The 12319-nt window shown below is 41.8% G+C and overlaps 1 protein-coding gene across 23 annotated transcripts in view; it reads right to left on the minus strand.

The window, feature by feature from the left end:
• RAPGEF6 (Rap guanine nucleotide exchange factor 6) overlaps positions 1-11898 on the minus strand; it is a 123113-nt gene extending 111215 nt beyond the window's left edge. For 20 of the 23 annotated variants that reach the window (XR_015276679.1, XR_015276681.1, XR_015276680.1 and 17 more), the window contains exon 1: positions 11446-11898. Coding sequence is in view for 16 of the 23 variants with exons in the window: in XM_086851612.1 (XP_086707738.1) it covers positions 11446-11514 (69 nt within the window). In the remaining 7 variants the exon portion in view is untranslated. Of the gene's footprint in view, positions 1-10978; positions 11354-11445 lie in introns of those variants that run through there. The other 3 variants (XM_086851613.1, XM_086851611.1, XM_086851618.1) reach the window with 2 other exon arrangements.
• Positions 11899-12319: the final 421 nt, after the last annotated feature.

Genomic DNA, 12319 nt, shown 5'->3' on the forward strand with positions numbered 1-12319 from the left:
TCTGGAGAACAAAAGCAGAAAAGAAATGTGTTTTTTTTTTTCAATTTGGCACTTTTCTGAATGCCAAGTATACTTGCAGTTCTCTCCCACCTCCTTCCACACCCTTTTCTGGCCCTTTTTCATTATTCTATCTCCAAGAAGTTCCTATTGCAAGGTCAGTAACAAGGCACTAGGCTCATATTCTAGGACAGATTAAGCACTGTGAAACATACCTTTACTATCTAACCAGTCCCTGAAATAAGTTTTTTTAATTCAGATACTACAATAAGAAATAAATTGATAGAAAAATATTGCATTACATATTTAAACTTTAATTCATAAGCTAAAACTTTTAGTTAAATTATCACTCCACAGACAAAACTAAAGAAAATATATGCTAAAGGAAGTAAGCTCCAGTAAAAAATCTTACAACTTCACCATAATTTCTGGTTTTACTCTCAAGGCTGTCACAGCTGTCACTAAAATGAAAAAACAGTTTTTCAGGAACAGTAGAAACAAGGACAGGAAAAGTAATCTTGGAGCAGTAACATTTCACAAGGTCCTTGGAAGATCACTGGGAACAGCTACCCTAATACACACTAACTCCACTTGCTCCTTTTGCAGGATTTGTATGAAGCAGAAGTCATACCACCTTCTTGAAAGAACCAAACCAATCTTATCTTGGAAGGTCACAGATATGTGACACACAGACCTGTGCTCAGCCTCCTGTGTTTGCAAGCTGGGGAACACAGAGGAAACGCTGCAGGTGTTTTTTTTTCCATTTGGAAATTGGGAAAAAAACAAAAAACAAAAAAACCCAACAGAACAAACCTGCCTGCTGGAACCAGCTGTGGCTCACAAGGTCCCCACAGCTTTTCTGGAATACTGTCTTCTGTCACAGCAATGGCCAGACATTTGAGTCATTTTTCAGCCCCCTAAAAGCTGAATTTACCATCACCCTACCATCACAGTTTAGAGAATTAGGCCTTGAAATATCTGATCAATACTAACATATGACCTAGTCTGCACAATCACATCTGCTGAGCCCTAAATCTGGCATTTAGTATGAAGATTACCATTAAACCAGCTGCTGTGATCTCTGGTTTTTAGTTACAGTTATTTTGGCCAATAGCTTGAAAAATATCTCTAAATGCTAGATGTGTAAGTTTCTAGTATGCTCTGAACCACACAGTGAAAACAATGAGTCTGTTTTACAGTCACCTCTCCAACACAAAAATAAAATCAATAAATAAAAAGAACAGAAAGGATGTGCACTCCTCTCAGGACACCCTAACATCCCCCAAAAGCTTCAACATAGACAGGGGCTGCACACCAAACACCCCAGGACAGATACATGAGCATCAGTAGCAGACACCAAACTTTCTGAACAAGATGAAGGAAAAGAGAAGGAAATTTTGAAGAAGACTTTGTGCCTTGAGAACAACTTCACAGGCAGATTAGGAACTTGATGTATTCTAGGAATGTTTGGTTAAATATTCTTGCCTACACTCACACCAGATTCTCAGATTCCTTCAACCAACCAGCACCAAATCATCAGTCACAATGCTAATGATATCTGTGCTGGAGAATCACACTGTATTAGGATTTTAACAGCAGAAAAAGCTTAAAAAAAAAAAAAAACCAACAAAAAAGCAGTAAGAAGAGTTCAAGCCACACCTGAACAACAGTGTTTTCAGACAAAGCTGTTCCTACACATACCAGACTCTGGACGAATTAAAGAATGACATGAAGTTCTTGTCCCAGGTAACTAGTGACAGGATGAGAGAAAATGACCTCAAGCAGCACCAGAGGATATTTACCTTGGATAGCAGGAAAACTTTTTTTATGGAAAGGGCTGTCAAGCATCGGAACAGACCGCTCAGGGTGGTGAAAGAGTCACCATCCCTGGAAGCATTCAAAAAAACTATGTGGATAAGGTGCCTAAAGACATGGATTAATGGTGAACATGGTGGTGCTTGGTTGATGGTTGGACTTGATCTTAGAGGTCTTTTAGAACCTTAATGATTCTGTGATTCTGTGAAAGTACTTAAGAGCATTTCCTTTAGGCTGAGGATTGCTCTCCCAGAGGGAAGACATTGATGTCTGCCATCAGTGATCACGGAAAGTTCCTCCCCCAGGCCTTAGAGCAGAATTCCTGCAAGTACCCTCTGACCTATCTCGAAGAACCACCAATACACACAGAGTTCACAATCATCATCCTTCCTCTCAAACAAGAGTCATACATATAAGAGTGCCTTAGATTAGAATTTCCCTTAAAATCCTTATTGTACATATATCTTGGAGAAAAGACATCTAAAAATTACATACACAAGGTGTGCAGCAGGCATCCATCCACACATAAACAGGCACATAGACCAGTCATGGAAAGAAAGAGACACTGACATACAAAGTCAAAATGTTTTGTTACCACTTGTGCTGTGGACTTACTTCTTTAAGATGAATCCCAGTCTGCAAAGGCAAGTTAGATCAGGCAACAGTCTCTTTTTTGTACAACTACACACAGTAGATACTGCATAACCATTACACTTAAATATTATGTTCAGATTCAACAATTCCACCAAGAGTTAGACATAAATACTGGAAGCCACCAGTTGTGCTTATCAGTCCCACTCATTCTTGGGGTGGTCCTGTGCAGGGACAGGAATTGGGTTCAGTGATTCTTGTGGATCCCTTCCAACTCAAGATATTTTTGATTCTAATACAATTCCTCTGGCTCCCCAAGGTTAACTTACAGCTCTTTCTCAGCTAGACCAAACTGCACTCACATTTCTTCATGTAAACTGGACTAGCAATGGGAATAGGTGCGCCCTCATGTTTGAAAGGCTGAGCCAGTGCTTTAAGATATTCACTCACTTGTATCCCATAACAGAACCACATTCCTGCTCACCGCTTCATTTCAATGAATCAGAATTGGAAATTATATGCAGGAGACAAACAAGAATGGTGGAACAGCTTTTTACCTTGTCATGTCTAACTCAGTGACTCACTACACACAAACCCACAACTTTCTGCAAACAATGCCAGTACACATGAGCCATTGTCCACAGGGTTATTAGTGCACTGTAATTTCATCTTCTCTTTAATACACCCATGTTCTGGGGAGCAGACTTTACACTGGATGAAAGAATTTTCCTTAGTCACGGCCCAAGAGCAGAGTGAAACATGTAGGAATAAAGGGCCAGGACAGGTAACTTAGAATAACCCTTCCAATTCTGTGCAGAGGACCAAATAGCATCACTTGTCTCAGACACAAAACATCTGTACACTTCTGCTCTTACAAGGCGAGGCACTGGAACATGAATGCCCCATCCCTGGAAGTGTTCAAGGCCAGGATGGACAGGGCTTGGAGCAACCTGGTCTAGTGGAAGATGTCCCTGTCCATGGCAGAGGGCTGGAAAAGGATTGCATTTAAGACCCCTTCCAATCCAAACAATTCTGTGATTAAGTGACAAAGGTGAGAGACTCCACTATGCAAGCTATCAGTACCAGCACAAGGAGAGGCTAAAGCCTGCCAACATTCTTCCCAGAGGGTGCCAAGATGTTTGGCTTAGAGACACAGTTCCACATGACCACTAAAAACAAAATCCCAGGGTCTGCCCATACCAGAGAAACCAGCAGCAATAGTCCCAAGGACCCATCATAGACACATATTTTAAGAAGGTATTTCAGAAACCAACATGACCCCAATCAGAATTAACAACTCTGCTCCAAGACTGTTACAGGGACACTTACAGGAGCAATGCCCACAACTTTACACTGCAATGATGGAAGCACCAAATACTCTTTTAACCAATGAAGAAAGCCTGATCATCCCTCAGCTGCCAGGAAGATCAGATACCACAAAATCACAGCTATTAGACAGAACAATTGTATGTGTGCTCCACCTACATTAGGTGATAAACAATGAATATTCAGTCTAATTTACTTCTCAGAGCTTTTATAAAAAGTTTACTTTCTTTAGCATTTTGTTTTTTCTGGGTTTGGTTTTGACTTCCTTTTCTTTAAACAGCTGTGGTTCACAATGATCTTCCAAAAATAATTAACAAATTATATACACCTACTCCAAGGCAACTTAAACATCACAATGTTTCCCTGTCTCCGTCATAGTTTTAATCCTCTCACTCCCGCCCAGATTTTCCTTTACAGAACAGTGCTCAACACCCTTACCCACAAAACAGGTTAATATGGACACAAACTCTAGAAGTCAAAAAACAAACCCATCCCAAAACATTCATGCTGATTTGATCTACTTGTTTAACGTTACATTTTTTTGAACAAGAAAACTCTGTTAGATAGACTTTAAATTGAAGAAAAATCTATTTGTCAATAGTCACTTCAGTAAAACCAGTAAACATAGTCGAAGCTGAAACAGTGCCCTGAAACCTGATTTATTTCATTCAAACCAAAAATCTACATCTGACTGAAGTCAGCAGGCTTTACTGATAAGAAAGCTGGAAAAAAATCCTTATTTCTGACAACTACAGGCAAAACCTCCTTGCAGGTATTCCAACCAGACAATAGCTGCAGAACAGCCAAACCACATCCCCCTGAGAACAAGGTACCTTGTCCAACCAAGGCTTAACACACTGCTATTTGTGTCTCTGAGACACAAATAATCCAAAGCCTAATATGACAAGACCTTCAGGCTTGCTGATGAAAGCACAACAACAAACTCCAAAAAATGTTCAAAAACAGGCAAAAAAACACTCCCAAGACAGATATTGAAGTCCATATAGCTGAATATTTACATATATTAAACATTTGTTAAAACTGGTAATGTTCCAGTATTGTATTTTGGTTCATTTGAAAAAACAGATGGATGTTATTTTTTATGTTCAACTAATTTAGGGCTGATTTCAGCTTCAGAAAGTGTATTGTACTTAAGGTTCCAAGTAGTGATAATCTGAATTATTTGGATACTGATATATGACAGGCTGTTGAGTACCTGTAGCCAAGAATTCGGCTGTATGCCACAAGCACAGAATTGTGTCCACACAGCAATGAAAACAAAGTAACCAAATACCACTGATTTTTAAGTAAGACTTCAGGAATTCAAAATCAATCCTGGGATCAGTCACAGATTAAAGATGAGGTTAACTGAGGTTAATTTCAATTATTCAGAGAAGAGATCTGACCCTGCCCAGTCTTGGGACGGGGGACACCACATTTTACCTGCACTGGTTTCCTAGGGATGTTTAGGAAAACTGAACAACTACTGCCAATGTGCACCAATTTGGAATAAAAGATAAAATATATCTGTCAAAGAACATCACACTTGACCACCTCAGAAAACAAGGCACATACACAAAGTTTATGAAAATTAATTATCAAGCAGAATTTACTGAGGTAATACAAGAGTTTGCATGCTTGACTTTTTTTATTACTGGAAAATCACAGGTCTAATTGGGATGAAGATTCATGACACTACACTGTTAAGAAACAAAATAAGTGACAACTACTCATCTAAAGCACAAGACAAAATAGAGGAAAATCTAAGCACTAAAAACTTCCTAACTCATCAAGCTGGCAGCTGAAGAGATGCCATCCCCAAAGCTTTGAAGCTTGTTGGACAATCCTCCAGGATTGTCAATGCTGTATTTACCATGAGCTTAAATACATTAATTTAATGAGCAGCTGGGAAAAAATATGTGGTTTGTTTCACCTTCAACTGACAGCTATGTGGCAGGGAAGCACAGAAGGAAGAGAGAAGGTTTATGACTGTTTCATTAAAAGTAATATCAATTTCAACTTCATTAACACAGAAACTATAGCCTGCTTGTGAACAACTCAATCTTAAGAGCTGTCAGCAAGAACTATTGATACTCAGTGTGCCACTCCTCATGTACCTCTGTTCTGAACTTTGGTTTTAGTAGATGGCTATAAAAAAGCTTTACAACCCGTTTTATTTAAAGAGACTAATCTAATATTTAGGAAAATATCACAAGTCTAGATCCTTCCTAGTCCTACCAAGATGCTGATGGAATATGATGTCAAAGAAATGCATGCACTCCCAAGTCTTTCTCTAAAGTTGCAGTTAGTCAACATTTTTGTCCTTGAAACAGTTTTTGTCCACTTGATTTTTTCAATCATACTGAACATAAATAAAAATGTAACTGTTGCCTTCACAGAACTACTTATAAATTATTCATAATACAAGGTTTTATGTTTTTCTAACTGTAAAAGATAATTGTTGCCCTATGAGTGCAGAAAGGCAATCTGCACAGAGTACACAAGGAGCCAGGAAGGAATTCATCAGCAGTAAATTGCAGGCTCATCAGTACCTGTTCCTATCACTTCAGTTATCACCAGTGGTAACTAATTTTACTATTTTAAAGGTCTCTTCCAGCTGCCCAGCACAGTCACGTGCCAAGATTAGCCCAAATCTCTGCATGGGGAGGGATGAAAGTTATGTAGCACTGGTCAGTGCATCTTTGATCAATGTTTTAGGAGGTTCTCCAGCAAAGATACCAAAGCACAAAGACACAGAACTATCTCAAGGATTTTACAACAGTTGGCTGCTGCTCATCTTCTGTTTGAACTCCAGAATTGTTAACTGCATAACAAAGTCGTACAAAGAGTCACCCATAAAGGAATAGATCACTAAAAATTGGGAATGAAAGTGTAAGACAGACATTAGGTACTAGAAAATTACAGGAGTCAGGTGTCTGTCACTCCTTTGTCCCTGTTTTAGAGACCCACATACTAACAGTAAGGGGTTTTTTTCTTAATAGGAACCAGCATCTGCAACTTCATTTAACACAAATTTCTTCTGTTTTTACAGTAACTGCAAGCATGTCCACTTTTGTGGTGAATTCACAATTCTAATTACTTTCAGTGGCTATCCAAAACCAACACACTTGACACAGTTACATTCCTAAAAGCTCATCCCAGATTCTAGGAACCATAGATTTTTACAACGGTTAATCCTGCTTCACCTACTGAGTTTACAGAACATTATTAAAAGGATGAAAAAACCACTTCAAAATACCAGTTATTTCTGGAAACAAGAAGCAGATGTTCTCCTCTGTTTGGCTCAGCTGTGCTAGAATACAAGACTGCCTTTGTTATGCTGTCAGCAATAATTTATTTTATTTATTACAGCTATTTCACAATGCCTATCAATGTACTATTTGTGCATGATTTACATTCATGCAGATCTATCTCTCTATATCTAAGCCATCAAGAAGCATCACATACACGCTCCAAACAGCAGACGCTGTCATGACACAATTCTGCAAATTAGGTTTTTTCCTCCTTCCACTGTATTAATAAAAAGAGAACAGGAAGAGAAGGAATTAGTATTGCCAAATGAAGTCAAATTAACATGAATCAAGAATTACTGCAAGAAGACAAAGTTAAGAAAATACAAGAGCTCAGAGTGTAAAAACAAACTCCAACTCTTTGAAGTCAAATAAAAGCAAAGCTTTCTGAACCACGAAAGTAAACACTGTCTAGAACAAAGTCATGAAGGACTAAAAAGATACTATATTGGGAAAAGGTTCCATTAAAAATGGAAGAAAGCATGCTCATGGGAGGGGAAGAAAAGGCAAGACAAAGAAAAAGGAGCACAATCATTTGCTGTCTGGCCCTATCAACCATTGAGTCCTTATCTGTGGCAGCATGAACAACTCCCCTAAAGACCAATATCAGAGCCTTTGTATGGATCTGATAAGGAATTCTGTGCCTCAAAAAACATTAAATCTTTAATGAGAGCACACACATGGTAACATAACCCTTCATCCTTCCCTCATACTGCTTTGAACTAAAGATTTTCTCCTATTAAAATATTCCCAAATTACTAATTTAATATCCCCACCTGTGATAAAAAACAGCTAAAACACCGCACAGTAAATCCCATACTCCCAAGCAAAAAATTGGAGGATTTGCATGTGTAAATACACACAGATTTACCACCACACAGACATCTGCATAACCCTGGGAGAAAAATGCAGATACTAAAATATTAAACAAGTGTAAGAAATCCTATTTAAATATAGGTATGATTTTTTTTTTTCTTTTAACTGATTAAGTATCCAATTACTCCAGAGTTTCCTCCTTCTGACAAGACAGAAGGGATGATTTGTTAGGATAATCTGTTACCAAAACTAATATTTGAGAGAAGCCTAGCAAATTCTGCACTTTCAGGCCATACCTGAGAAACAGGTACACAGATTTCCAGTGTCAATCCAGGGTCACAGGCCATCAATGAACCAGCAAGGCAGACATTTGGCTAAACGGGACTCACACAAACCCTAGAGCAGCATCTGCTACGTACACGGCCATCAGTCCACTAGGACACATTCTGGAACTCTTTCCACATGAGAAGTCACTTGCATCACATATGTATGAACAGTATGCACCTGCAATGATGCACCAAAGGAGAGGAAAGGGAGAAAAATATTTCCCAGCCTTTGGCAGCTCCAAAAAGGATTCTAAAGAGAGTAACACAACAGCAATTACATAAAAATGTAAGCATCATTAATTTTTTGCTACAGTCCCTACAAATTCACCAAAATAATTCCCACTGGCAAAATAAATTGAAGATTATAACACATGAAGTATCTGAACAACAACTGAAAAAAAATTCAAGTGTGTACATGCCTAATATGCATAACTTATACACTTTAACAATTAACAAACATTGGAATGTTACCACAACACTGAAAACTTGCCCTAGCACAGATTTTTCCAAACAAAACTATTTGTAGTATCAAGAACTAAAACATTTACTTGAGCAAGACCATGAGCTAAATTTCAAAATAAGTAATTTATAGAAATTTTTTAATATCTCCCTCCTTATTTTTGTAGGTCTTAGTAATTAAAACATTCTGTCAAGAAAAATACATACAATCAAAATCATACGGATGATTGTGCTACTTGTAAGCAAAATCTGGCATGTGGAGTGTTTAGATGTATCTTTCCAGAGGTTGCACAGATGACAGGAATGAAGCACCAGACCATGCTACTAATCAGCACAGCCCCAACCCTATAATTTGCAATAAATACCCAGGTAAATTGTTCATATAAACTGCAGGATCAGAAATAGAGATGGGGGCAGAAAGGGACTGAAAGCAATTAAAACTCTTGGGGATGAGCAGCTTTGGCTTACCATAAAATCCCAATCATGGCTTGGGGAATTTGAGGGGGTTTATGTACAAAAACAGTCAAAGTGCACGAGCAGCCCCGTGCAGCTGATTTTGTGTGGGTGGAACTGATGATACCTTCCCACCAGAGTAGGAGGGGAGAAATGAAGCCACACTTTTGTCTCTGTACAACTGAATACTTCAAGACAGGAGTCACCACATGGTTCATCCTGTGCAGGCACATCTGAAATGTGGGTCTGATCCTAATGGCTGTACTAAACAGGTTTCAGCTTCCCTGCCCCAAGTCTTGCAGCCTACAGAGGAAAGAGGACAAGTCAGGATGTTGAAAATAAATAAATAAATTAATAAATAAACAGATGAATAAATAAATAACATTGCAATTATTTTTTCCAGTTCACTTACTACCCTATATCTGTCTGTCCTTACATCCATGACCAGAAGTTTGAAAAATCTGTCAGTGTGTCTGTAACAGGAGATTCCATGCTTTGTACCTGAGCAGGTAGCACAAATCCAGACTGGGGACCCCCAGGTAAACCCTGCTATCAAATCAGGGAAAAGCTTTTTCTAAATATATGTAAACAAAAGTGATTTGACAGTAATTATCTACTCAACAACAAGGAGCAAGAACCGAGGACCCAATCCTGCCAAGTTTTAAGTACATGTTTAATCACAAATAGTCTCACTGTGGCACTGTCTCTAAAAGCCTGCCAAAACAGGGCCAAATTAACAAGGGAATTTAGATTTATTTTTTTTAATCATTTAAGAAATACTATTATTTAGATTAGCAAAGATTATATTTTTTCCCCACAATTAAGATACCTTGGCAAATTCAAACCTCCACACAATGAGTCTTGTCACTCTCAATGGAAACCTACACAAATGCATGTAAACCTACAAGCAGTCAGTCATTGTGATACTGACAGTTTAACACTACAAGGTTAAGCAAAATAATTATTTTAAGGCTGTTTTAGCCAAAGCAAGGTGAAAACCATAAGGAATTCCATGACAGCTGCTAGGGGAGAAATTGGGGATGCCTAAAAAAAAGAGAACAAAAAGCCCTACACAGCCACAGATGTTGGTACAGCAAGCAGGAGCAGTGGTGAGCAGAGGTTCTGGGCCAGGCCAGATTACCTGTTCCCCAAAGTCCAAGCCATGACGAGCCAGCAAGGAATGCCAACTCATGAATGAGACTTCTGTGATGAACCCAGTTGCCCAACACTCCAAGCCACATTAGCAAAGGAATTTTACCAACTGAAGAGAAAGAAAGGTCTGAAGCAAGACGGGAGAGCTAGAAGTAAGGAAAAGAGAATGGACACTGAGACTGCCTCATCATTAATTCAGAGACACAAGGAGGAATGTGCTGGATATCCCAAAGCAAATAACCACTGGGACTGAACATCTGTATTTCACTCACTAGGCTGACTTGAAAGGGAAGTAGCGACTCTGTCCTGGTAGGATGAACTCCAGAGCAGCCTCTGAGCAGCTCTTTAAGTAGCCCTTCCATAATTAACTTATAAGGAAGACCAGGCAAAGACATTCTGCTCTCCATGAAGTACCAAAGAAGAACTGATGCTTCCCAGTCTCCAAGAGAAAAACGCAAAAGTGTATCACTTTATAGCACTAATACTTGAGCACATAAAAAAACAAAAGAAATTACAGCAAGGAAAACAAAAAAAAGGAAGGCAAAGAGTAAGTAAGCAAACATACTCCGATCAGACCTTCAGCAACTGCAAACGATATCAAACCTATTTCATGATTAAGTTAATGCTCCATGACATTACCATTCCCAAAAATACATGGTTGATTACAGACTAGCTTGTGGGGAAGGGACAGAGAAGGCACTTAATTGGAAAATGCGTTTTATTGTAACTTACCAGCCTCAAATATTTCTACACTCCCACTCACTGCAGAAACATCTTTATGAAGTCTGGGAAGCATAATTAGCTTGGTTTTGTTTAAATCTGCATCACTGTACAGGTAAGCAAATCCTTTCAGCTCCCTAACTTTTCCCGTAAGTTTTGCATCACTGAAATATGCATCGTTTTACTTTTCGGTGATCTGCTTCTTGTTATTTTTCTTTCAATAGCAGGACCGAAATACTTCATGAAGCGCCTTGTGCCTGTACCCAGCGTGTAAGTGGGCGTTTAAACCACGGCTGGTCCTGAGAGGGCCAGCTTTGGAGAGAAATAAATAAATAACCGAGCTCCAGACACAAGTCTGCGCGCCAGCCCGGTCTGTGTGCGCACCGCGGACCCCGCGCTGTCGGAACACGGATTTACGCAAGGGAAAAGTGAGAAAGTAAATAAAAAGACCCGTTGGACAGGAACCGGAGCCGCCTTACCTCCGGAGTACGCTCCGCGGGCTTCTTCCGCAGCGCCTGTTTGATCCTGGGCTCCACCGGAGCGCTCATCCTCCAGCCCTGCGCCCCCCGCCCAGCGGCGCCTCGGAGCGCTTGGCGGGGCGCTGCCGCAGGGCGCGCCGCGATCGCACCGCCGCGGCCCGCCGGGGCTCCTACCCGGGCTCCGCTGCCCTCCGGGCCCACGGGGGACGCACCCCGAAACGTTCCCCGCGCCGGGGCCCGGGCGGGGAACGGACCGGGGGAGGCCGGGGCGGGAGCGGGGCCGGGCGCGGTGCCCGCCGCCGGGCTGGCTGCTCACCAGGCGGGCGGCGCTCGGGGAGCCTCGGGCTCAGCGGCGGGAGTGGCACTTGGGGTGAGCGGCGGCAGCTCCCGGCGCGTTCCCGGGGCGGCCGACGCCGCTCCCCATCGCAGCGCGAGCGCTCCGTGAGCGAAGTTACCGGCCCGAGCGGGACTCCCCGCGCGCTCGGCCCCCGCGGCTCCGCCCTCCGTGCTCGCACAAAGCGATGTGGACGGGCGAGTTGTTCCACGGGGCCAAAGAGTTCGGAAAGAAACCCCACGGCTGGGTACGAACCCGCGCCTCTCCTGAACAGGCCGGAAGTCACCGCCCCCGCCCTCGCCCGGACCCCCCGCCCCGGTCACCGGCAGCGCATCCCCCGGTATGGAAAAGCGCGAGAGCGGGCGCCTTAACCCAGAGAATGAGCAAGAAGAGAGAGGGGCGGAGCGGAGGGGAGTGGGCGGGGCTGTGGCCGCTACCGCCCCCACGCGCCGCGGGGTGCGCGGGGGGCGGGGCCGGCGGGCGGCGCGGGGCGAAGGCTCGCGAGGGTTGGGAGGGGCCGTGCGCGTGCGCGCTGTGGGA

Source organism: Cyanistes caeruleus, chromosome 15 (genome assembly GCF_971803275.1).
Source record: "Cyanistes caeruleus chromosome 15, bCyaCae1.hap1.1, whole genome shotgun sequence".
NCBI lineage: Eukaryota > Metazoa > Chordata > Aves > Passeriformes > Paridae > Cyanistes > Cyanistes caeruleus.